Consider the following 27,936-nt stretch of genomic DNA (forward strand, 5'->3'; position numbering starts at 1 on the left):
GAGGTCCCCCCACATCGCCGCCACTATAATTAAATTTTTTAACCCCTAATCTGCCGACCGCACACCGCCGCAACCTACATTATCCCTATGTACCCCTAATCTGCTGCCCTTAACATCGCCGACACCTACATAATATTTATTAACCCCTAATCTGCCGCTACCTACCTACACTTATTAACCCCTAATCTGCCGACCGGACCTCACCGCTACTATAATAAATGTATTAACCCCTAAAGCTAAGTCTAACCCTAACACCCCCCTAAGTTAAATATAATTTAAATCTAACAAAATAAAATAAATCTTATTAAATAAATTAATCCCATTTAAAGCTAAATACTTACATGTAAAATAAACCCTAATATAGCTACAATATAACGAATAATTATATTGTAGCTATTTTAGGATTTATATTTATTTTACAGGCAACTTTGTATTTATTTTAACTAGGTACAATAGCTATTAAATAGTTAATAACTATTTAATAGCTACCTAGTTAAAATAATTACAAAATTACCTGTAAAATAAATCCTAACCTAAGTTACAATTAAACCTAACACTACACTATCAATAAATTAATTAACTAAACTATCTACAATTATCTACAATTAAATCAACTAAACTAAATTACAAAAACAAACAAACACTAAATTACAAAAAACAAACACTAAATTACAAAAAAATAAAAAAGATTACAAGAATTTTAAACTAATTACACCTACTCTAAGCCCCCTAAAAAAATAACAAAGCCCCCCAAAATAAAAAAATGCCCTACCCTATTATAAAATAAAAAGTTAACAGCTCTTTTTTACCTTACCTGGGCCTTTTGCGGGGCATGCCCCAAAGAAATCGGCTCTTTTGCATTTAAAAAATCATACAATACCCCCCCCAACATTACAACACACCACCCACATAACCTAATCTAACCCAAACCCCCCTTAAAAAACCTAACACTAAGCCCTTGAAGATCTCCCTACCTTATCTTCACCACGCCGGGTATCACCGATCCGTCCAGAAGAGGGTCCGAAGTCTTCATCCTATCCGGCAAGAAGAGGTCCAGAATAGGCTCAGAAGTCTTCATCCTGTCCGGCAAGAAGAGGACATCCGGACCAGTAGACATGTTCATCCAGGCGGCGTCTTCTATATTCATCCATCCGGCACGGAGCGGGACCATCTTGAAGCAGCCGACACGGATCCATCCTCTTCTTCCGGCAACTCCCGACGAATGAAGGTTCCTTTAAGGGATGTCATCCAAGATGGTGTCCCTCGAATTCCGATTGGCTGATAGGATTCTATCAGCCAATCAGAATTAAGGTAGGAAAAATCTGATTGGCTGATTGAATCAGCCAATCAGATTCAAGTTCAATCCGATTGGCTGATTGGATCATCCAATCAGATTGAGCTCGCATTCTATTGGCTGATCGGAACAGATTTTTCCTACCTTAATTCCGATTGGCTGATAGAATCCTATCAGCCAATCGGAATTCGAGGGACGCCATCTTGGATGACATGTCCATGGAAACATAATAGATGGCCGGAATACCATGGTCGAGATCAGACACATCATTAGTTCGGCTTTATTCGGATTTATTTGGTAGATTTGGATGGCCATGGATTACACTAGTATTGTACAGTATATTAGGTTATATCACTCTGCTATGGGTTATACCTAATATACAGTACATAATACTAGTCTAATACCACCTAACACTTACCGAAATTACGAATTTCCGAACCGAATCCAGCCGAATTTATTTGAATCCGAATAAATCCGAACAGCCAATAGAATGCGAGCTTCAATCAGCCATTCAACCTTCATTCAGTCGTCGGCCGTCTGGGAAGAAGGATGTTCCGCGTCGGCGGGATGAAGATGGATCCGGAAGAAAGAAGATTGAAGATGCCGCTTGGAAGATGACATCGCCCGGATGGAAGACTTCTTCAGCGCCGCCTGGATGATGACTTCATCAGATGGAAGACTTCTTCAGCGCGCCTTGGATGATGACTTCTGCCGCTCCGGATCTCCTCTTCGGTTCCATCGGTGGTCGGCTGGCTGAAGACGACTCAAGGTAGGATGATCTTCAGGGGGGTAGTGTTAGGTTTATTTAAGGGGGTTTGGGTTAGATTAGGGGTATCTCGGTGGTGGGTTTTAATGTTGGGGGGGGTTGTATTTTTCTTTTACAGGCAAAAGAGCAGAATTCTTTGGGGGCATGCCCCGCAAAAGGCCCTTTTAAGGGCTGGTAAGGTAAAAGAGCTTTGAACTTTTTTAATTTAGAATAGGGTAGGGCATTTTTTTATTTTATTAGGGGGCTTAGATTAGGTGTAAGTAGCTTAAAATTGTTGTAATATTTTTTAAATGTTTGTAACTTATTTTTTTATTTTTTGTAACTTAGCTTTTTTAATTTTTTGTACTTTAGTTAGTTTATTTAATTGTATTTAATTGTAGTTATTTATAGGTAATTTATTTAATTAATTTAATGATAGTGTAGTGTTAGGTTTAATTGTAACTTAGGTTAGGATTTATTTTACAGGTAATTTTGTATTTCTTTTAGCTAGGTAGTTATTAAATAGTTAATAACTATTTAACTATTCTAACTAGCTAAAATAAATACAAAGTTACCTGTAAAATAAATATAAATCCTAAAATGGCTACAATGTAATTATTAATTACATTGTAGCTATCTTAGGGTTTATTTTACAGGTAAGTATTTAGTTTTAAATAGGAATAATTTATTAAAGTATAGTGTAGTGTTAGGTGTAATTGTAGTTTTTATTTTTCAGGTTAATTTCTCTTTATTTTAGCTAGGTAGCTATTAAATAGTTAATACCAATTTAATAGCTATTGTACCTAGTTAAAATAAATTGAAAGATGCCTGTAAAATAAAAATAAACCCTAAGATAGTTACAATATAATTATTATTTATATTGTAGCTATATTAGGGTTTATTTTAAAGGTAAGTATTTAGTTTTAAATAGGATTAATTTAGTTAATAAGAGAAATATTATTTAGATTTATTTAATTAATATTTAAGTTAGTGGGTGTTAGGGTTAGTGTTAGACTTAGGTTTAGGGGTTAATAATTTTATTACAGTGGCGGCGGTGTAGTGGGGGGCAGGATAGGGGTTAATAAATTTATTATAGGTGGCGACGGTGTAGGGGGGGCAGGATAGGGTTAATAAGTTTAATATAGGTTGCGGCGGGGTCCGGGAGCGGCGGTTTAGGGGTTAAACTATTTAGTTGCGGCGAGGTCCGGGATCAGCAGGATAGGAGTTAATAACTTTATTATAGAGGGCGGCAGTATAGGGGGGGCAGGATAGGGGTTAATAAATTTATTATAGGTGGCGACGGTGTAGGGGGGGCAGATTAGGGGTTAATAAGTTTAATATAGGTTGCGGCGGGGTCTGGGAGCGGCGGTTTAGGGGTTAAACTATTTATTTAGTTGCGGCGAGGTCCGGGATCAGCAGGATAGGGGTTAATAACTTTATTATAGAGGGCGGCGGTATAGGGGGGGCAGGATAGGGGTTACTAGGTATAATGTAAGTGGCGGCGCTGTCCGGGAGCGGCGGTTTAGGGGTTAATAAATTTCTAAGAGTTGCTGCGGGGTCTAGGAGCGGCGGTTTAGGGGTTAATAACTTTATTGAGTTGCGGGGGGCTCCGGGGGCGCCGGTATAGGGGGTAGAACAGTGTAGTTTAGTGTGGGTGCTTAGTGACAGGCTAGCAATAAAGCTGTCAAAAAGCTGAAGAGCAGCGAGATCGGAAGAGTGATAACTCTCACAGTCCGCTGCTCATCGCCCCGTACTTGGTGCGCAGCTTTTTGACAGCTTTTTTGATAACTTAGGCAAAATTTTGCAGGTCCGCGGCGGTGATGGTAGGCGAGCTTAGGCGGGCGTATTGAACCGGCGAAGGCAGGTAAAGTAGACGGCTTGATAACTACCCCCCTTTGTGTCCATTCCCTCTCCTTTAGATTGTAAGCTTGAAAGCCTCTCTACCTGTAGGCCACTTTGTATTTAAAGTGAACTACTACTGATTGTGCTCAAGGGCAGGGCATTCCTCTCCTTTTGTAAAACTCAACTATTGCACCTACAACTGTAATGTACCCCAATATTGTACTTGTTTGTTTTTGTGTTTAATGCATCCCTGTAATGTTCCATTATTTCTTGTATAGCGCTACGTAATCTGCTGGCGCTTTGTAAATACCTGATGATAATGATAATAATAATTCTACAGTTCATTCTACTAGATCAATCTCCACTTCGTGGGCTTTTAAGAATGAAGCTTCAGTTGATTAGATTTACAAAGCAGCGACTTGGTCTGCTTTGCGTACATTTACTAAATTCTACCGTTTTGATGTATTTTCTTCTTTGGAAGCAGTTTTTGGTAGAAAAGTTCTTAAGCAGCTGTTTCAGTTTGATTCCTCTGCTTATGTTTTAATTTTTATCTTTCATTTATGAGAAAAACTTTTTTGGTTGTGGACTTTTTTTTTTCCAGCGGAAAATGGCTGTTTTTATTTTATCCCTCCCTCTGTAGTGACTCTTGTGTGGAGTTCCACATCTTGGGTATTTCTATCCCATACGTCACTAGCTCATGGACTCTTGCCAATTACATAAAATAAAACATAATTTATGTAAGAACTTATCTGATAAATTAATTTCTTTCATATTGGCAAGAGTCCATCAGACCCACCCTTTTTATTGTTGTTATGTTTTTTTTTATAAAGCACAATTATATTTCCAATTCCTTTTTTGATGCTTTTTACTCCTTTTTTCTATCACCCCACTACTTGGCTATTCGTTAAAACTGAATTGTGGGTGTGATGAGGGGTGTATTTATAGACATTTTGAGGTTTGGGAAACTTTGCCCCTCCTGGTAGGAATGTATATCCCATACGTCACTAGCTCATGGACTGTTGCCAATATGAAAGAAATGAATTTATCAGGTAAGTTCTTACATAAATTATGTTTTCTTGGTTTTAAAAGAAATATGTAAGATATTATTTTATAGTTTTTTAAATAAGGTTATTTTGTTGCCAGGTTGTTGTGTTTTTGTTGTTGTTTTTTTTTTAAAAATTTAAATTGTGGTGGTGGTGGTAATTTTGGCTGTCTATTTTACAGTTCCTAGAAATTCTCCAGGATGGCATTGATGTGGTTTAGTTATCAGCTTACTTTAATGTTTCTGCTTTAATGGAGAATAGTTTTTTGTTCAGTTGTTTTGCTGTTCTTCTAGTCTCTGGAAAGAATGTAACTGTCTTTAAGCATCTAGTTTTCCTTAGGAGTTTCAGAATATGGTTTGTTTATTTCGGCTGTCTTAAGTTATTGACTTATTAACTGTTTGTGGTTCTATCTGCAGTGTGAGATATCAGACGTTTGGGTTGTATTATGTGTTTTATCCTTTATTTTTTTTAGTATTTAAATTACTAATATATATATATTTTATTTTGTATTTTAATCTTCTTATTGTTTTGTGCAAATCCATAATAAAAAAATTATATACATATGTACAAGAAACATACTCTAAATGAATATACAGACAATGTTCTGAATAAAAGCATATTTGTACATTTTTTTAAAGCAAATTTCCTTTTTTTTTTTTTAACCCAAGTAATATATTTGTTCAGTCCACTCTTGGGTCCTAAATAAGATAAATAACAGATACATAGGTGTAATAGAACAACATTAAAGCTATGTTATACAGTTATCATGAAATATATAGGGTAAAGGCCAAAGCCGAACTTTCTGGTATCAGTGAGATTTACTAGTAGGTGGCACTCTGCTCAGTTACATTTTAAGGTAATAATGCATGTGAATATTGGGAGAATGGAATATTGTCATTTGGGTTCAGGTTTCATTAGTGACTAAGCTATCTACTTGGTGGCAGAAACAAATTCTCGTTCCTCACAGGGGATTATTAGTACACTAGGTCCTCTAGCCAGCTAGAATGTACAGTGTCAAAACCACTACCTGCTGTCAGTATTTGCCTTTTCCGCGGCTTTGTACAACAATCTCTGGTTTCAGAACATTGTTTCAGAAAGGTACAGAATTGGCTTCAAGTTAAGGCCTCCTGCAAAGAGATTTTTTTTTTTCTTTCCCGTGTCCCAGTAAACACAGCTCAGCTGGTAGGGGGCAGGTTACGTTTTTTTCAAAGAAATTTGGATCAATTCTGTTCACAATCTTTGGATTCAGAACATTGTTTCAGAAGGGTACAGAATTGGTTTCAAGATGAGACCTCCTGCAAAGAGATTTTTTCTTTCCCGTGTCCCAGTAAATCCAGTGAAAGCTCAAGCATTTCTGAAATGTGTTTCAGATCTAGAGTTGGCTGGAGTAATTATGCCAGTTCCAGTTCTGGAACAGGGGCTGGGGTTTTATTCAAATCTCTTCATTGTACCAAAGAAGGTCAATTCCTTCAGACCAGTTCCGGATCTATCTATTGAATCGTTATGTAAGGATACCAACATTCAAGATGGTAACTGTAGGACTATCCTGCCTTTTGTTTAGCAAGGGCATTATATGTCTACAATAGATTTACAGGATGCATATCTGCATATTCCGATTCATCCAGATCACTTTTAGTTTCTGAGATTCTCTTTTTAGACAAGCATTACCAGTTTTGTGGCTCTACCGTTTGGCCTAGCGTCAGCTCCAAGAATTTTTTTCAAAGGTTCTCGGTGCCCTTCTGTCTGTAATCAGAGAACAGGGTTTTGGTATTTCCTTATTTGGACGATATCTTGGTACTTGCTCAGTCTTCACATTTTCGCAGAATCTCATACGAATCGACTTGTGTTGTTTCTTCAAGATCATGGTTGGAGGATCAATTTACCATTCAGTTCATTGTTTCCTCAGACAAGGGTAACCTTTTTAGGTTTCCAGATAGATTCAGTGTCTATGACTCTGTCCTTGTCAGATAAGAGAAGTTTAACATTGTTATCAGCTTGTCAAAACCTTCAGTCACAATCATTCCCTTTGGTAGCCTTATGCATGGAAATTTTTAGGTCTTAGGACTGCCGCATTGGATGCGATCTCCTTTGCTCGTTTTCACATGCGACCTCTTCAGCTCTGTATGCTGAACCAGTGGTGCAGGGATTACACAAAGATATCTCAATTAATATCTTTAAACCGATTATACGACACTCTCTGACATGGTGGACAGTTCACCATCGTTTAGTTCAGGGGGCTTCTTTGTTCTTCCGACCTAGACTATATCTCAACAGATGCAAGTCTTACAGGTTGGGGAGCTGTGTGGGGGTCTCTGACGGCACAAGGGGTTTGGGAATCTCAGGAGGTGAGATTACCGATCAATATTTTTGAACTCCGTGCAATTTTCAGAGCTCTTCAGTCTTGGCCTCTTCTGAAGAGAGAGTTGTTCATTTGTTTTCAGATAGACAATGTCACAGCTGTGGCATACATCAATCATCAAGGAGGGACTCACAGTCCTCTGGCTATGAAAGAAGTATCTCGAATTTTGGTTTGGGCGGAATCCAGCTCCTGTCTAATCTCTGCGGTTCATATCCCAGGTATAGACAATTGGGAAGCGGATTATCTCAGTCGCCAAACGTTGCATCCGGGCGAATGGTCTCTTCACCCAGAGGTATTTCTTCAGATTGTTCAAATGTGGGAACTCCCAGAAATAGATCTGATGGCTTCTCATCTAAACAAGAAACTTTCCTGGTATCTGTCCAGATCCCGGGATCCTCGGGCGGAAGCAGTGGATACATTATCACTTCCTTGGAAGTATCATCCTGCCTATATCTTTCCGCCTCTAGTTCTTCTTCCAAGAGTATTCTCCACCTGCTGGTAGCTCCAGCATGGCCTCACAGGTTTTGGTATGCGGATCTTGTCCGGATGGCCTCTTGCCAGCTGTGGACTCTTCCGTTAAGACCAGACTTTCTGTCGCAAGGTCCTTTTTTCCATCAGGATCTCAAATCCTTAAATTTTAAGGTATGGAGTTTGAACGCTTGATTCTTGGTCAAAGAAGGTTTCTCTGACTCTGTGATTAAATACTATGTGACAGGCTCGTAAATCTGTATCTAGAGAGATATATTATAGAGTCTGGAAGACTTATATTTCTTAGTGTCTTTCTCATCATTTTTTCCTGGCATTCTTTTTGAATACCGAGAATTTTTCAGTTTCTTCAGGATGGTTTAGATAAAGGTTTGTCCGCAAGTTCCTTGAAAGGACAAATCTCTGCTCTTTCTGTTCTTTTTTTCACAGAAGGATTGCTAATCTTCCTGATATTTCATTGTTTTGTACAAGCTTTGGTTCGTATAAAACCTGTCATTCAGTCAATTTCTCCTCCTTGGAGTTTGAATTTGGTTCTGGGGGCTTTTCAAGCTCCTCCTTTTGAACCCATGCATTCTTTGGTCGTTATATTACTTTCTTGGAAAGTTTTGTTTCTTTTGGCCATCTCTTCTGCCAGAAGAGTCTCTGAATTATCTGCTCTTTCTTGTGAGTCTCCTTTTCTGATTTTTCATCAGGATAAGGCGGTACTGCGAACTTCTTTTGAATTTTTTACCTAAGGTTGTGAATTCTAACAAACCTTAGTAGAGAAATTGTGGTTCCTTCATTATGTCCTAATCCTATGAATTCTAAGGAGAAATCATTGCATTCTTTGGATGCTGTTAGAGCTTTGTATTATTATGTTTAAGCTACTAAGTCTTTCCGAAAGACTTCTAGTCTATTTGTCATCTTTTCCGGTTCTAGAAAAGGCCAGAAAGCTTCTGCCATTTCTTTGGCATCTTGGTTGAAATCTTTATTTCATCATGCCTATGTCGAGTCGGGTAAAATTCCGCCTCGAAGGATTACAGTTCATTCTACTAGGTCAGTTTCTGCTTCCTGGGCGTTTAGGAATGAAGCTTCGATTGATCAGATTTGCAAAGCAGCAACTTGGTCCTCTTTGCATACTTTTTCAATTCTACCATTTTGATGTGTTTTCTTCTTCTGAACAGTTTTTGGTAGAAAAGTACTTCAGGCAGTGGTTTCAGTTTGAATCTTCTGCTTATGTTTTTCATTAAACTTTATTTTGGGTGTGGATTATTTTCAGCAGGAATTGGCTGTCTTTATTTTATCCCTCCCTCTCTAGTGACTCTTGTGTGGAAAGATCCACATCTTGGGTAGTCATTATTCCATACGTCACTAGCTCATGGACTCTTGCTAATTACATGAAAGAAAACATAATTTATGTAAGAACTTACCTGATAAATTCATTTCTTTCATATTAGCAAGAGTCCATGAGGCCCGCCCTTTTTTGTGGTGGTTATGATTTTTTTGTATAAAGCACAATTATTCCAATTCCTTATTTTATATGCTTTCGCACTTTTTTCTTATCACCCCACTTCTTGGCTATTCGTTAAACTGAATTGTGGGTGTGGTGAGGGGTGTATTCATAGGCATTTTAAGGTTTGGGAAACTTTGCCCCTCCTGGTAGGAATGTATATCCCATACGTCACTAGCTCATGGACTCTTGCTAATATGAAAGAAATTAATTTATCAGGTAAGTTCTTACATAAATTATGTTGTTTAGAGTATTGAGATTAGCCCCGCCAAGGTAGTGACTTTTAAGACTCAAGTACAACCATTCTGAGCCTGTTTGGTCAAAGAAATAGAATCTTTTTGTATAAATCTTATTTTTGACTGAACAATTAAACTAGGCTCCATGACGAGTTTGTATTTACAAAAAATATATGCATGTTGGTTTTATTTCTGTAAATAAACCTGAATAATTACTTTTCTTTCCCAAGATATGGAGAGTCATTCCAATTACTAGTGGGGAATATCACTCCTGGCAAGCAGGAGGCAAAGAGCACCACAGCAAAGCTGTTAAGTGTCACTCCCCTACCCATAATCCCCAGTCATTCTCTTTGCCTCTGTCAATGAAGGAGGTGAAGTTTGGTGTCTGAAGAAAAATGTGATTCTTTTTTTCCCACAAGCAAGATTTTGCGTCTAACTGTGTCCACGTCAATCTCTTCAGTAGAGTAGTGGTGGCTTTTAAGCAGTTAAATAACCAAGCAAGGACTACCTCACAACTTTCTAACATGTTTGCTGCCCATGATATAGAAAGCCAGATTTGGTTACTCTGTTCTTTCTTTTTCTACAGGTCTCTGTAATAAGGATGTGTTCTTTCACCCCTTGTGAGCTGTCTACCTGCCGGACAGCTGGAATTGCAGGTAAGTGCTTTTGTCTTCTAGGTATGGAGACTTGCACTTTAAAGAATTTCTCTGCATTACCTTATTTGGGACATAGTAAATCCTTAGTAAAGGATTTTATTTGGCAGTGGGCAGGCACATGTATGTGAGAGACTTAAGTTTTATCTGCTTTGTGGGTATGAAGGCATTAATTCTTAATCCTATGGCTCTTTATTTATTCAATTTTGTTCTAAGTATGTGGCAAAAGTGTTGAGAGCTAATGTAATTGCATCTTGTGTTTTCATTTTATTAGCAAAAGTGACTGGAAGATAGGCAAATTCAGGACTGTATTACAGTTCACTGTTATGTTTGACTCGTCTCTGAAACCCGCACTTTCACTCTGTTGTACAGTTTCTATTTTAGCTCTCTCTTTTCCGCTCTTAGATCGGAGCAGTGTCGGCTGGGCTAGTAGTGTCTGTTAGGAGCCAGATAATTTATTCCCTCAAAGTTGTTTTGTTCTCCGGAAGGAAGGTAGGAGCACCTCAGTCTGCTGAGGTGTAGAGGTTGCTATTTTGGGGTACGTTTTTTTGAGCGCTATATAGCTCTGTATATATTTAAAGTGACAGTACAATTTTAATAGTTTTATTTTTTGTGTCATTTCTGTGAGAATTCTGATCATGGAGTAGGAGTCTGTTCCTATGGACAAATGTCTATTGTGTCTTGAGGGCCAAATTGTGTTACCTATGCAATTTTGTTCCTCATGCTTAAAAAAAGACTTTAAAATGTAAATACATTTTTTTGTTTCTGAGACTAATGTCTCTCAGGATGATGTTGTTCAGGCAATGCTACAGCTTTCTCCTCAAACGTCCTAAGCCTCAATGGCGTCACATACAGTGCCCTGCAGTTCCTCTCAGCCTCCTGGAGGAGATTATTTGCCTGCAGATTTTGCTGCACAGGTATCTTCTGCAGTATCTGCTGCATTATATGCTTTTCCTATACTGGGTAAACACAAGAGGAAATTTAGACATTCAGATAGTAAGGCTTCTGTTCCACCTACTGCTATGCAGGTTGCCCTCCCTCATAAGTCTGATAAGGAGGCTACGTCGGTAGCCTCAGAGGGTGAAATCTCAAATTCGGACAGTATAATCCCTTCATCTGATACTGAAGAAGTGAACTTCAGATTTAAGCTTGAACACCTTCGTGTACTGTTAAAGGAGGTATTGGCTACTTTGGACAACTCTGACTCTTCTGTCGTCAACCCTAAACAATCTAATAAACTTAACAAATACTATGATGTTCTAAGTGTTTATTGTTCCAGACCGTGTGACAGAGATTATTTCACAGGAATGCGAGAAGCCAGGGATACCTTTCTTCCCATTTTTAAAGAGTTTTCCTGTTGCTGACTCCATTAAAGAATCATGGTGCATGGTGCCTAAAGTAGAAGGGGCTATTTCTACGCTGGCTAAGAGAACTACAATCCCTATAGAGGATAGCTGCTCCTTTAAGGATTCCATGGACAAGAAGCTGGAGGCTTATTTGAAAAAGATGTATGTTCATCAAGGTCTTCAATGGCAACCTGCAGTCTGTATTGCCACAGTAGCAAGTGCTGCATCTTATTGGTGCGATGCCTTGTCTGAATCAATTTTAGTAGAGACTCCATAAGAGGAGATCCAAGATAGGATTAAGGCTCTCAAACTAGCCAATTCCTTTATTTCTGATGCTAACATGGTTTGTGGCTAAAATCTTAGTCAGCTGATGTTGCCTCCAAGTCCAAGCTTCTGGCGCTTCCTTACAATGGTAAATCCTTGTTTGGACCTGGTCTGGCAGAAATAATTTCTGATATTACAGGTGGAAAAGGGTCTTTTCTACCACAAGAGTCCAAGTCAGCATGAAGGGTTGGTCCCCGGTCCAGGATCGGATTAAGTGGGGGGCAGACTTTCCCTGTTTTGTCAAGCATTGATATGAGATGTCCCAGATCCTTGGGCTGTGGACTTGGTATCTCAGGGTTACAAAATAGAATTCAAAACTTTTCCTTCCAGGGACAGATTCCATCTCTCAAGATTATCTGCAGACCAGAAAAGAGAGGCATTCTAGAACTGCGTTCAGGACCTTTCCTCCTTGGGAGTCATTGTTCCAGTAAGGGAACAGGGTCTAGGATTATTTTCAAATCTGTTAGTTTTTCCCAAAAAAGAGTGATCTTTTTGACCCGTTTTAGACCAAAAGTGTCTCAACAGTTTCTCAGGGTACCATCCTTCAAAATGGAAACCGTTTGTTCCATTCTTCCATTGGTTCAGGAGGGTCAGTTCATGATGACCATAGACCTGAAGGATGTGTATATTCATGTTTTCATCCACAGGGATCATCACAAGTTCCTGAGATTTGCCTTTCTAGACAAACACTTTCAGTTTGTGGCTCTTCCGTTTGGCCTTGCCACAGCTCCCAGAATTTTCTCAAAGGTTCTGGGGGCTCTTTTGGCAGTGATCAGGTCTCTGGGAATTGCAGTGGCACCCTACCTGGAGGACATATTGGTTCAGGCACCATCTTTTCAACAAGCAAACTATCATGCAGAGATCTTGTTGTCTTTTCTACGTTCCCACGGATGGAAAGTGAATCTGGGAAAGAGTTCCCTTGTTACAGCTACAAGGGTGGTTTTCTTAGGGGCCATAATAAATTCCCTATATATGAAACATTTTCTGATGGAGGTCAGAAAATCCAAAATACTCTTCTCTTACCTCTCACTATAGTCTATTGTCCAGCCATCAGTGGCTCAATGCATGGAGGTAATTGATCTGATTGTCTCTTCCATGGACATCATTCCCTTTGCTCGATTCCATTTGAGAGCTCTGCAATTATGCATGCTCAGACAATGGAATGGAGACCATTCGGATCTGTCTCAGAGGATAGATCTAGACCCATCGACAAGTGACTCTCTCCTGAGAGTCACTTGTCTTTCTCAGGACCATCAGTCGAAGGGCACATGCTTCCGGAGACCTTCCTGGTTGATTGTGACCACAGATGCCAGCCTGCTAGGCTGGGGAGCAGTCTGGAACTTGTTAAAGGTGCAGGGACTATGGACTCAGGAGGAGTCTGCTCTCCCCATAAACATTTTGGAGTTGAGAGCAATTTACAATGCTCTGATGGCTTGGCCTCAATTGTCTTTAGCCCGGTTTATCAGGTTCCAATCGGACAACGTCACCTCAATGGCTTACATCAACCACCAGGGAGCCACCAGGGAGGAACTCTGTGTTCCTTAGCCATGATGGAGGTGGCACGGTTTATTCAGTGGGCGGAAGCTCACAATTGTTGTCTATCTGCCATCCAGATTCCAGGAGTGGACAACTGGAAAGCGGAATTCCTGAGCAGACAGACATTTCATCCCGGGGAGTGGGCTCTCCATCCTGGGGTGTTCTCCAGGTTAACCCTCAAGTGCAAGTGGGGGGTGCCGGAGTTGGATCTAATGGCGTCTCGGCAGAACGCCAAGTTTCCAAGGTACAGTTCAAGGTCAAAAGATCTGCAGGCCGCTGTGATAGATTCTCTAGCGGTTCCTTGGGATTTCCGTCTAGCATATCTGTTTCCTCCTTTTGTCCTCCTTCCATGAGTCATTGCTCGTATCAAACAGGAGAGAGCGTCAGTAATTCTTAAAGCTCCTGCATGGCCTTGCAGGATCTGGTGTGAAGACCTAGTGATGATGTCATCTCTTCCACCTTGGAGGTTGCCTCTGAGGAAGGACCTAACTCGGGGTCCATTCCTCCATCCAAATCTCGTTTCTCTGAAGTTGACTGCTTGGAGATTGAACGCTTAGATCTGGCTAAGCATGGGTTTTCTGAGTCGGTCATTGAGATCATGCTACAGGCTCGCAAGCATGTTACTCAAAAAATTTACAATAAGGTATGGCGTAAATACCTTTATTGGTGTGAATCCAAAGGCTACTCTTGGAGTAGGGTCAGGATTCCTAGGATTCTGTCCTTTCTCCAGGAAGGTCTGGAGAAAGGGTTGTCAGTCTGTTCTCTGAAAGTTCAGATTTCTGCTTTATCTATTCTTTTACATAAGCGTCTGGCAGATGTTCAATCTTTTTGTCAGGCCCTGGTCAGAATCAGGCCTGTGTTTAAACCTGTTGCTCCTCCCTGGAACCTTAACCTTGTTCTTAAAGTTTTGCAGCAGTCTCCATTTGAGCCTATGCATTCTATAGATATTAAGTTGTTATCTTGGAAAGTTTTGTTTCTTATTGCTATCTCTTCTGCTCTGAGAGTTTCAGAACTCTTGGCTTTGGAGTGTGATTTGCCTTACCTTATCTTTCATGCAGATGAGGTGGTTCTTCGTACTAAATTGGGTTTTCTTCTGAAAGTGGTTTTGGATAGAAATATTAATCAGGAAATTGTTGTTCCTTCTTTCTGTCCTAATACTTCTTCTCATAAGGAACGTCTGTTGCACAACTTGGATGTGGTGCATGCTCTAAAATTCTACCTTCAGACAACTAAGTATTTTCGCCAGTCTTCTGCCCTGTTTGTTTGTTTCTCTGGAAAGCGTAAGGGTCAGAAGGCTACTGCTACTTCTCTTTCCCTCTGGTTGAGAAGTATAATTCGTTTTGCTTATGAGACTGCTGGTCGGCAGCCTCCTGAGAGAATTACAGCTCATTCCACAAGGGCTGTCTCCTCTTCTTGGGCTTTTAAAAATGAAGCTTCTGTGGAACAGATTTGAAAGGCTGCAACTTGGTCCACTCTACATACTTTTTCCAAATTTGATACTTTTGCCTCGGCTGAGGCCTCTTTTGGGAGAAAGGTTCTTCAAGCAGTGGTGCCTTCTGTTTAGTTCTGCCTGTCTTGTTCTCCCTCCCTATTCATTCTGTGTCCTCTAGCTTGGGTATTGGTTCCCACTAGTAATTTGAATGACATTGTGTACTCTCCATATCTTAGGAAAGAAAACAAAATGTATGCTTACCTGATAAATTTCTTTCTTTCTGGATATGGAGAGTCCAGAACCCCACCCTTAATTAAGACAGTTATTTTTGACTGAGTTTCAGGCACCTCTACACCTTTGTGTTATTCCTTTTTCCATTTCCCTTCTGTCAAATGACTGGGGATTATGGGTAGGGGAGTGACACTTAACAGATTTGCTGTGGTGCTCTTTGCCGCCTCCTGCTGGCCAGGAGTGATATTCCCCACTAGTAATTTGAATGACGCCGTGGACTCTCCATATCCGGAAATAAATACATTTATCAGGTAAGCATACATTTTGTTTTTATTAGTGAAATAATTTTTCCACCGTGTAAATTTGTGGTTCAGCATAGTGAAACAAATCCATCTGATGTTCCTTTAAAAGAGTAATTAAAGACCAGGTGCTTGGTTTTCTTCTCTTTCCCCCTCAGGCATTCTTCAGTGTCGGCACAATGAGGAGGCCCACCACTATACTAGCGCCTTGAGAACCACCTCCGTTGAAGTGGAGTACACTGAAACCATACACAACTGCCTCCATACTCAGTCCAGGAGTCGGAAGTCCCAATTATAAAAAAAATAATTTTATTGAAAGTCCATTAAAAACATAGGATCCAATATAAAAACAGGTACACTGCCATAGGCAAAGGGTAAAGGTGTCACTGTACACCTTTCGAGCGCTCCCCAACTTTGTTTATCAGCTCTCTGACATTACACTCAATTAACCCTTTTATACCTAACACACATGAAAATGTTAAAGGGTATAAACCTTTCTTAAATATACAAAACCATAAATATCCAGCATATTACATCTCTTTCTTATTACTTTCTTTTTTATTTTAATCTTCCTTTATCGTCTATTATTAAGAAAGAGAAATCACTAAAGGGAGAGACTGTTGAAGACAAAACAAACAAACCCCGGTTGATAGGCATTTTAGAAATAACAATTCTGATACAAGTTTGTTACAAATACAAGGGATTGAATTCATATCTAAACCAACCAGAGGGGGTAATAGAGAGAGACTCTCGATAAAAGTAAAGTGTTCTGGATTTTTCATCTGGATACCAGAAACCCACAATATCTCAATGTACAAATAGACACTAACTTACGGGCCCGCCCTTTGGGCAGAGTGTGTGGAGCCCCGGTCCTGCGCTTTGGGGGGCCCCTTGCAGTCAGGCTAGGCAAATCTGCCAATTGCAAATCACTTTCAGCAGACTACAGAAGCCAAAGGGTTACTGAGAAAAAAGTGCAATGTGCAACTCCAGCTAAGCCCCACCTGCTGCTTTTGATGGGGGCTGAACAGAACATAGAGGGGTGGAGCACTCTGGTCCTCCTTTGGCCAAGGATAAGAGATGCATGTGATCCAGGAGAAAGGAGGGATTGTGCCCTCACAATGAGATGGTCCATGCTTGTGCACTTCATATCGTCACACTTTTACGTGTCCCCTCTTGTCCCCAGTCCGTTATACCTCCTCCTCCAGATTCTCTTCTTCCAGGTACTTGGGGAGAACTTTTCTGCCTACCTGGTAAGGTTCAGCTAGAAGCATAACTAGAAACCTCAGGGCACCACTGCAAGAATCCATGAAGGGCCCCCCTCTTCATAGATACACAGAAACATTCTCACTAAAATTTAAATGCCCATATCCCTCACTGCAATTCAGTTTGAATTTTTAACATATCAAAGCTTATGTGACAATTTAATCAATCAGGAATGTCTTAAAAATATACAAACTGTGCAGCTTTTCTCACGCTTGTCAGGTTGTGCAGGGAAGGCGACATGCCAAGTGAAAGATCCCCAACAGGGATATTGGTTAGGAAACGAGACCACTTTAGAAGGGGAAGAGGGAACCAATTATTACCGCAGAACAGGGAAGTGCGGGTGCAGTGGTAGAATTCCAGGGTCCGGTTGCAGAGCAAGTCTTCCTGTGTTATGACTTGAAGCGCACAGGAACTAAACCTCCACTGGTTCTTTTTATCACAGGACAACAGGCAATACGATTTTCTGTACAAACCCTAGCACTTAGTACAGTTTTGTGCGGTGTAAAAGGAAATAGTCATATACAACATTATGCATGCTGCAAGACAACCTCATTCTAATGCTGTGCACAGCATCTCTGCGCAGGCCCCCCAGGAGGAGGGGTTCATCGCAACTGCAACCCCCTTAAGCCCCTGGGTCCAGCACACTGGTCAGATTATTGGATTTGTCTAATCTATCTATATTTATATATTTGTATGGTCTATGTATTATATACAGTGTGTGTATGTATGTATATATATATATATATATTTGTATGTGTGTATGTGTATATATATATATATATATATATATACACACACACACACACACACACACACACACAAACTGGACTGGGGGCCCCAAAGATTTTTGTATTGCCCAGGGCCCTGTAAATGCTAAAGGTGCCCCTGCTAGCTTATTTTATTAAATAACTATATAATTGTGATTTTATTTTCTTCCAACAGTCTCTTCCTTCCTATTAAGGGATACATTACGAGTGAAGTGGTAATTTGCTCTCCCGCTCGTGTGTTAAGTTCGATAGACTGCGGCTTTTTGTGTGTGTCCGGTAGTGTGCGGATTACAAGTTGAAAGTAAAAGTTTGAATATCGCAACCGTGTTAACTTATTCCCTAAAAGGATAGAGTGGGAAAAGTAGAAAAAAAACAACCCATACTCGCACTCAAACCCGATCACATTTTCTCAAGGGCGCAAACCCGACATGAAATATGAATGTTTCACATTCCAATGTTCTTCACATAGAATATTATATTCTATTTATTCTTAAATACATATTTCTATATACATCTGATGTTTAAAAAATATATCAAAAATTGGGGAGAAGGAAATAAAGTATCTGAAAATCCAATATGTAAATTGTGCAGACCATTTAAATCTAAAAACCCCCCTCATCATTAGGAAGGAAGGATGTAAGTAAATAATATTATATACTTTCAAAACAGAAAAAGATTTCAGCACTTCATATCATATTTTAAATTCATGTCACAAAATAGTCAGTTAACATATTTATTTAATTGTGTCAAATATACATATCTCCTCACAAGTGCCACCAGGGGTAAATCCCAGTACACATTGACAGCATACAAAACAAAAGATAAACAAAAAGCTTACAGCAACTGCAACAACTCTTCCAGAGGGTGACCCCACATACTGTAGGAATCTGTCATCTTGGTAATCAAAATGAGGATCTATGCAGTAAATGCGTAATAAATCAAAGCATGCAACACATTCTTATATTACAGGTGTATATAGCACAGTTAAACCTCAGATAAACAACACCTTTACCAGAGGATAACACCGCTATAGTGGCTATATGTTATCATGGGTATATCATAAGGATCTACAGTATGTTCATCTGGATATAAGCCTGTGGCATCAATGAGGAAAGCCAAACAACTCCCTTGTCAACTAATGGCTGAAGTCCAAATTTTGTAATATTACTTTCTTACATCCTTCCTTTCTAATGAGTTTTTTAACATCTGACGTTTATTTGGTTGTGAATAAATATATATATATATATATATATATATATATCTGTCAGATAATGCACCACTTCGCCCAGAAAATTGTTGCTATTACAAATGTTTAGGCATTCTCGTGTTTATTTATTTTGTTTGTATTGGTATTGGTATGACACAAAAAAAGTGGAGAAAAAAAAGCCAAATCTGACACATTCCATACAAAACTCCAAAAATGGATTGGACAAGATTATTGGCACCCTCAATTTAATATTTGGTAGCACACCCCTTGGAAAAATAACTGAAATCAATCACTTCCTATAACCATCAATGAGTTTCTTACACCTCTCTACTGGAATTTTGGACCACTCTTCTTTTGCCAACTGCTCCAGGTCTCTCAGATTGGAAGGGTTCCTTTTACCAACTGCTGTTTTGAGATCTCTCCACAGGTGCTCTATGGGATTGAGATCTGGACTCATTGCTGGCCAGTTCAGTACTCTCCATTGCTTTGTCTTAAACCATTTCTCAGCACTTTTTGACGTGTGCTTTGGGTCATTGTCCTGTTGTAAGACCCATGACCTCTGACGGAGACCCAACTTTCTGACACTGGGCCCTACATTGCACACCAGAATATTTTGTTAGTCTTCAGATTTCATAATGCCATGCACACAGCCAAGACATCCAGTGCCTGAAGGATTTAGAGATAATACTATAGGGGCATAATCTGAGATTGTAACTAATTCAATGCTAGTCTCTTGAACTCGATTAATCTGATTTTCTTACACCAAAAGAGATCTATCCTGGAGAGGGACTTACTAGTTTTGGATAAGCATGTTTATTCCCTATTATCTGAATGCGGATCTCTCTAAATTTCCTGGACTTTCAAATCATTTTGCTTTTGTTTTTTAACATAATACTTTCTCTTTTCTGTCTTGCATGTCATTTTTTTTTTTACCTGTTTTGAGACCATAATCTTGTGTATCTCTTTTTTTTTTCTACATCTATCTAAAATTATATTTGTGGTTTAATTCAAATCTCTGCCAATTATCAAATCCTATTATTTATGGACTTTCAATAAAATGTATTTTTTTTATTTTTTTTTATACGACCTATGACTCTTAGACTGAGTACGGAGGAAGCTGTTTGTTGATGTTCTTTTAACGACATTTACATTTTACAGTTTTTATGACATTGATATATGAACATGTTCTTTATTCTGTTTGTTATTATGTGTATCTGAAATATAATAAAAGCTAATTTCACACATTTATGTTCCAGCATCAAAAGATCTTTTACTGGACAGCACAGTGGGAGATGATTTTGCACAGGAGTTTTCGTTCCTTAGTTTGCACACCCCAGTACTCTCTGATTTTTCATGGGATGAGCAGAACCTCTATGGAGATGCAGTTTCAAGACCCACTTCAGAAGTATATGACAAAACGTCACTGGAATCTGAGAATTTGGCAGGATTCCTTCCCTCACAGCTACTTGACCTGGGTCTTCATGGAGGTAGGTCCAGCAGAAAGAAAACCACACTAAACATGCACTAGTAAAAAAGAGTATTTAAAAAAAAAAAACACACACACACACAGAATTTAATAACTATGAAATATTTCCAAACTCTATTGGCAAACTTTTAATTTAGACCTTAAAATATAAGCCTCCATCAGAGTGCAAAAGTAAAACCATCTTAAAAAAATTATTAAAAATAAATATATTTATACATACACACATATATATATATATACTGTATGTATGTGTGTATATATAGGAGGGAGGTTTAACTATCAAAAGCAAATCTAGTTTTTATCCTATTCAGTCTAGAGGCAAACAACTAGAACTTTTTCATAAGAGAGTGCTTGAAGACTTGAATGCACTTTCACATGAGAAATCAGATGTTAAATCAAATCTTACACATAAGGAGAAACAGGCTATTAAGTCTCTTCAATCGAATAGACTAATTGTAATACGCAATTCAGATAAAGGTGGCAGTATAGTGGTTATGGACAGGAGCTCCTACATATCTGAAGCACGTCGTCAGCTAGATGACTCTAATGTGTATATCAGTCTTAGCAATAATCCAACTGCTAGATTCCAAAAAGAGTTAATGTCACTTTTGGACGATGGTGTGGAAATAGGCATCATGAACAGAAAAACCGCTATGGTCCTGAATGTAAGTGACCCTATTTTGCCTATTTTCCACCATCTTCCCAAAGTGTACAAAGGTTTACAAGATGTCAAAGGCCGTCCGATTGTGGTGGGTATCGGTTCATTACTTGAGCCGGTTTCTGAATGGCTCGATATGGATCTGCAGCCGCTTGTTAACAAACTTCCTAGTTATATCAGGAATACCTCTCATGTCCTGAGATTAACTGAGGATCTGAAATGGCAGCCAGGATTTGTATGGCTGACTATAGACGTTGTGTCCCTTTATTCAGCAATACCGCATTGTAAAGGACTTGAGGCGATTGCTTTCTTTCTCAATATCTATACAGATCTGAAGGAAAATTTTGAAACATACATTGTCCATGTGGTTGAATTCCATTTGAGCCATATTTTTTTTATGTTTGAGGGTGATTTCTATCTGCAAAGACGTGGAACAGCTATGGGGGCTAAGTTTGCCCCCTCCTATGCCAACCTGTTTATGGGTTGGTGGGAGCTATTCCACGTCTTTGCGGATGGAAATCCCTTCATTGAGCATATTCAATTCTATAGGAAATTCATTGACGATCTCTTACTTGTCTGGCATGGGGATGAACTGACCATTCACAGGTTCATGGATTATTTGAACTCTAATGATAAGGGTTTAGAGTTCACCCATTGCTGCACAAGTCTGAGATCGTGTTCCTTGATTTAGTATTGAGAGCAGTACCCTTAACAAGAGAGAAATTGCAGGCAATAGTTTGCTACATGCGCACAGTGGTCATCCACAACATGTGTATAAGGGAATTGTCAAAGGACAGTTCCTGCGCGTGAAGCACAATTGTACCCTGCATTCTGACTTCATTAAAGAGTCAGTTGACTTGAGACAAAGGTTTATTAAGAGAGGTTACAATGTGGGGATGATAGACTCAGTGTACAGGGAGGTAGAAACTATGGATAGAAAATTACTATTCAAAAACAAAAAACAGGAATGTGATAGAAAAAGCCTAAGATTTGTAACAAAATTTTCCAATCAATATTCTGGAGTGTGCAACATCATTAAAAAGTACATGCCCATTTTATATGGTGATGATGATTTGAAAAATATTGTTAAACAGGGATGTGATTTTGTATACTCTAAGAATCTAACGATAGGCAACATGCTTTCACCAAGCATGTTGCCTATCACAGAAGCACGTAGCTCTTGGTTGGAGGTTGGAGGGACCTACAAATGTGGCGTTCCACGCTGTAAGTCCTGTACATACATAAAACAGGGTAATAACTTTACATCTTTTGTCACAAATGAAACTTTCTCCACTAGAGGCTGTGTTAGGTGTACTTCCACTTATGTGATCTATCTAGTGGAATGCACTCAACATAAGAAGCAATATATTGGCTTAACAACAAGAGATATACGTTCCCAGATAAAAAAGAACATCTGGGCTATATATCTAATGATGTACACTGTTCAGCCCTATCGAGACATTTTATCCAAGTGCACAATAAACAAGTACAGCACTTTAAATGGAATGCCATTGAGAGCATAAGTGTGCCTCGTAGAGGTGGCAGTAAACTAAAGATTCTAGAAAAACAGGAGATCTATTGGATCCACAAGCTGAGAACTTTGGTCCCAGGAGGATTCAATTCACAATTTGATGTGATCAATTACTGGGAGTAAGCTTGTGGGTCAGATCTCCAGTTTTGTTAATCTTTTTTGGAATCAGTTAGTTTATTATGCTTGTTTTTATTTTACTTTATTGTTGTTTTATTTCATTTCATTCTAAGTATTGTGCAGATGCAAGCCTAGTTCGATCTTGTCTTTCTATTTTTCTTTCCCTCCATATTTAGCAATAAATGAAATGGATAAGGGATAGGTTTGAAATGTTTGGTACAGGTTAAACATATTTATATAAATATATTATATCACTTGACAATTGAAAGATAGAATGTATATGTATAGTATAGGCAAAATTCTGATGTAATATTTTGATGAAATATGCTGTTGTTCTACCAGCTAAAACGTAGTCGTGCTTGTAATCTGTATAGATTCATCTGCTGTTTAGTTCAGTTTAGTTTACTCTAAGTATGAACTTATTTTGAATATGCTCTTTTTTACTTTAATACGGAGCTTACTTTATGAAATTAAATATTAATGGCAAATAGTCAATAATACCAAATGAATCCAATAACATTAATATGTATTTGTATTGCATCTATTTCATAACGATCAATAGCTGGTAATTAACTGGTTAATGAGTAATGATTTTAAATGGGCGGAGGAAAGCCCTATAAGAACACCTTCCATGCATTAAGGGAGTATGTCTATGATTACGGCCGTGGAGGCTGAAACATGTAAGACAAAGTGTTAATGAATTTTTTAACCATATGGAAGTTGTGTCTTCAAACCTACCTTTTTTATATACTTGTATATACTATATATGTGTGTGTGTATGTATGTATGTATGTATATATATATATATATATATATATATATATATATATATATATATATATATATATATATATATATATATATATATATATACTGTGTGTGTGTGTATGTATATGTGTGTGTGTATATGTGTATCTATATATATATATATATATATTCTGAGCAAAAATTATGTGTTATGTCTTAGGGTAAAAGTATTCTTGCTTTTAACAGTCAATGCCAAAAACAGCCCTTTTAATCCACTTTATACTTACTTTTCTGTGACAGATCAAGCAGAGCTGCACCCCATTCATCACCTATTAACTTTTAATAGCCTTAGCAACAGAGCTTTGGGGATATGGAGAGGGTTGAACAATGTCTCATTACCTTTATCAAATGACGACTAAAAGAATAAAAAAAATTGGGGGCCTTGCAGTAAACAGGCAGCCATGGGAGATAAAATACTTTCAAATGTGCATCACACCTGTAATGATTATGTACTATGCTCTTTAAAGTAAGAACAATAGACTTAGTAATAGAGCTGAGACTACCTAATCACAATTACATCTGTCAGAATTCAGTACTGCTAATAACCCTATACTGCTTGTATTCACTAACACAGTCTACTCAATACCAACCACATCCATTACTTGGAACAGTACCACAAATAACCCATCTTACTTGTACCCACAACTGCTATTATACCTATACTGCCTAAACCTCAACTGAAATTAAATGCAAAATTAATCCTGTAGTGCAATCTTCTTAAATGGCCAAGCGACCTTTCAAAAAGTACTTCCGTAATGCAATATTACCTAAGACAATGCCGTACACATAGAGCAATCCTTTGTGACACCTTAGAAACCCCCCTAACTCATGCCATAAAGAAATATAACACCCCACCTGTTAAGCAATTCTTACCTTGCTCCTGTTGACCACCATATTCAATCTCCTAAATGTTCCTTGCGGTGCTCTGGCCTGATTTGACACAACAAATTTGTGACAGTTTTTCTTTTTGTCTTTTAAAGGATGGTCATTTTCAGGTGTTCCCCCGGGTGACACTTGGTTGGAGAGACAGCAAGGTGCGTCCACAAATTCACCGCTGCAACCGACAAGTGGTGAGTTTCATTTGCTATATGTCTAAAATAAGACTCACAATAATTTAACTGTAGCCTAACATTTATCTGTGCAACATTTATAATATCTGACCCCTTTTATTATTGAACACCTACCCCTTTGACCAAGTAGCACTGGACATTATTATTATTATTTCTTTTTAAAAGACACGATGAGTCCACGGATTTCATCCTTACTTGTGGGATATCGCCTCCTGGTCAGCAGGAGGAGGCAAAGAGCACCACATCAGAGCTGTATATATAGCTCCTCCCTTCCCTTCCACTCCAGTCATTCTCTTTGTCTATGTTAGTGATAGGAAGAGGTAAAGTGAGGTGTTAGTTTAGATTCTTCAATCAAGAGTTTTTTATTTTTAAAATCGTATCAGTGAGTGCTATTTTATTTAGGGTGTCGCCGTATTCCTTGTCAGCCTCTAGAGTAGAGCTACAGGTGGCTTTAAAGCAATGGGAACTGGTGGGATTAAATTCTCACTGCGCCTCCCATATTGAGTGTTGCCCTTCAGTAAATGGTCTTAGGATATATTAACTAAGACCCTGTATGTCTCCACAGAACTGCAGGAGGGAGAAGGCCTCTTGATCCTGTGGGACCGGTCATGCTGTTGCTCAGCATAGAGGTATGTGCAGTCATTTTGTTTCTCTGGGACATAGATTAACTCAGAACAGACTGTGTATTTTACTTTCTGACAAGAGGGGTTGTAAACTTTTATTTAGGGTTTCCCTCATTTCTCTGTGAGTGTCAAACCGTAACCTGTTATGGACTTTCCCTGCATATTAGCCCTATATTGGTGTTGCTGTGGGCGAGACGCTGGGGAATTTGATTATCGGAGTTTACACTCCGGTGTAGGCAGTGAGTTTTTACTGGGTGAACGAGTAATCGTGCTTAGAACGGCTTGTATTTTTTAACCTGCATTTTTTGCTTTCATTTAGGACGGGTTCAGACGGGGTTTTCCTGTGCCGCCCACAAAAGGGCGGGGCTTAAGTGTTCACGCGCTGTATAGCCGTGCAGTTGATATTTTACGTCATCTGTCACGCTGTAAGCTGGAGGACTCCGGTATTTGTTACGACCGCATGGCTGGAGATTTAAGCAATCGGTCTTAGACAGTCTGCTGAACAAGTAGTTTTGGTTGATGTATAGTGGGGGCAGGTAGGCGCCTCAGCAGAACTGTTGAGGCGTAAGGTGCACTGTGCTTTTGCCATTTATTTTTTAGAAAAGTATATGGCTTATTTTTTAGGTTTGATGTAACGTAATTTTATGTGTTATAGTTCAGAACTATTTGCTAAAGTGTTGGTGCAAAAAAAAATTGCGTCGTTTTATTTTTTAAAGGCACAGTTACGCTACATTTTTCAAAATACTGACAACAGTCATATTAGGCTGGTTTTCATATTTTTTGGTCCTAATAGGTTAAATTTGTTGATTCCACGACCAAATTGTAATTTTGCTATATTTGTTATCATGGAAGATTTACAGAATGTTCCATGTTCCATGTGTTTAAACGCCAATGTGGAACCTGTTACTTTTTGTCCCTCTTGCACAAAGGTGGATGTTTCTCAGGGTTCTACTGATGAGATACAGAGTATGCCGCAACTTTCTCCCCAGGCGTCACAGCCCTTAACGCCCGCACAAGCGGAGCCAAGTACCTCTGCAGCTTCTGCTGCGATCACACTAAAGGACATAGCTGCAGTTATGTCGTCTACCCTGGACAACCACGGGGTTAATTCAGTTTCTGATGCTTTGATGGCTGTGATGAGAGCAGGATGTGATGTCACTAGTATGTGGGCGGGGCTTAGGTCCGGTGTCTGTGTCGCAGTTAGTTTAGTACAATCAACCTGACTAGATGTGTATTGTTATGCTCTGCAATAAAATAGAGTTGTACCATCATTGCTGTGTCCTGCATATGTCCTGCATCTCATGACATGGTGTCAGAAGTTCTGGACTGCGCTTCTGTTCCTGATCGATTGCAATGTCAAAGTTTACCCCACCTGAGCCTTTTGACTTTTCTCAGCCTTCAGCTTGGCCCACATGGCGTCAGCGGTTTCAGCGCATCAGGATTGCATCCAAACTGAACAAGGAGAGTGGTGAAGTACAAGTTAATTCTCTTTTATACTCCATGGGGAAAGATGTAGAGCCAGTGTTCAATGCTTTTACTTTCCAAGAAGGGGAAGAAGTTAACTTTGATATAGTTATGGATAAACTCAGTGCCCACTTTGTGCCCAAAAGAAATGTGATTCATGAGAGAGCTTGTTTTCACAAACATAATCAGCGTGTGGGAGAATCTGTGGAGTCATTTGTGCGCAGCCTGTATGAATTAGCTGAATTCTGTGAGTTTAGTGTTGCTAAAGAAGAGCAAATCAGAGACAGAATAGCTATTGGAATTGCAGATGCTGAAGTCTCCCTGAAGCTGCAGTTAGAGCCTGATTTAACGTTAGACGGGGCTATTAGGATGGCCCGCCAGAGTGAACTGGTGAAAAAGCAAAGTGCTGATCTGAGGTCTGAGAGTATTGTGGATGAAGTGCAACAGTCTAGGAAAATTACTAGTGAAAGGCACAGTGTGAGCGGTAGATCTAAAGTACTGGAAAGGCCTAGAAGTGGATGGGCGCAACATGGCCGATGCACACGGTGCTACCGGGCTCATGATCAGAGTGCTTTATGCCCGGCCAGAGATAAAAGATGCAGAAAATGTAACAGAATAGGCCATTTTGAAGTGGTGTGTAAAACTGAATACATTAAGGAGATGCAGGTGGACAGTGACCAGGAGGGTCAGGAAGTGTCTTTTGTGGGGTCTGTTGTGGAACGGACAAGCTCAGAGGAAGATTGGAAAGTTACTTTTACTGTAATGGGAGCCAAAGTTGATTTTAAGATTGACACAGGAGCAGATATCACTGTAATGTCTTTTGCTGAATTCATGAAACTGCCTCGACAGCCCCAGCTGGCGAAGGTTAATACAAATGTCCATAGTCCTGGTGGCCGTATTGATTGTGTGGGGAAATTTCTTGCCAGCTGTGAGTACAAACAAAGGAAGTTCACTATGTGGGTGCATGTGATCCGAGGTCAGTGTGTTAACAGTTTATTGAGCAGAAAAGCAGCTTGTGACTTGGGCCTCGTGGCCAGAGTGAATGAGATCTCTGAAGATATGTTTGGCGAGTTGGGCCTACTGAACTGCAAACCTGTCCGTATAGCACTTAAAAGTGACGCAGTCCCATACAGTATTTCTACTCCTCGTAGAATTCCGTTCCCGCTCATGCCTCAAGTGGAGAAAGAGCTCATGCGCATGAAGTCTATGGGGGTTATTGAAGAGGTTGTTGAAGCAACTGATTGGTGTGCCCCTATTGTTCCAGTTGCAAAGAAAAATGGAAAGGTGCGCATCTGTGTGGACCTGAAAAGGTTGAATGAGGCAGTGAAGAGGGAGAGATTTGTGCTGCCGACATTGGAAGATATAGCCCCGAAGTTGGCTGGGGCGAAGTTCTTTTCCACATTAGACGCTTCTAGCGGCTTTTGGCAGATCCCCCTGGATCCAAAGTGCCGCAAACTGACTACCTTTATCACACCGGTAGGTCGGTTCTGCTTCTGCAGACTCCCCTTTGGGATATCCTCCGCTCCTGAAATCTTTCAAAGGGAAATGAGTTCTCTCCTGAGTGGCCACGTGGGCACAGCGGTCGTCATGGACGACATTCTAGTGTATGGGTCTACAGTGGAGGAACA

The 27,936-nt window shown here is 39.4% G+C and overlaps 1 protein-coding gene across 1 annotated transcript in view; it reads left to right on the forward strand.

The window, feature by feature from the left end:
• ICA1L (islet cell autoantigen 1 like) overlaps positions 1-27,936 on the forward strand; it is a 129,351-nt gene that overhangs the window by 90,952 nt on the left and 10,463 nt on the right. The window contains exons 10-11 of the mRNA XM_053713267.1: positions 19,809-20,039; positions 24,132-24,221. Coding sequence (XP_053569242.1) covers positions 19,809-20,039; positions 24,132-24,221 — 321 coding nt within the window. The remainder of the gene's footprint in view (positions 1-19,808; positions 20,040-24,131; positions 24,222-27,936) is intronic.

Source organism: Bombina bombina, chromosome 1 (genome assembly GCF_027579735.1).
Source record: "Bombina bombina isolate aBomBom1 chromosome 1, aBomBom1.pri, whole genome shotgun sequence".
NCBI classification, from domain to species: domain Eukaryota; kingdom Metazoa; phylum Chordata; class Amphibia; order Anura; family Bombinatoridae; genus Bombina; species Bombina bombina.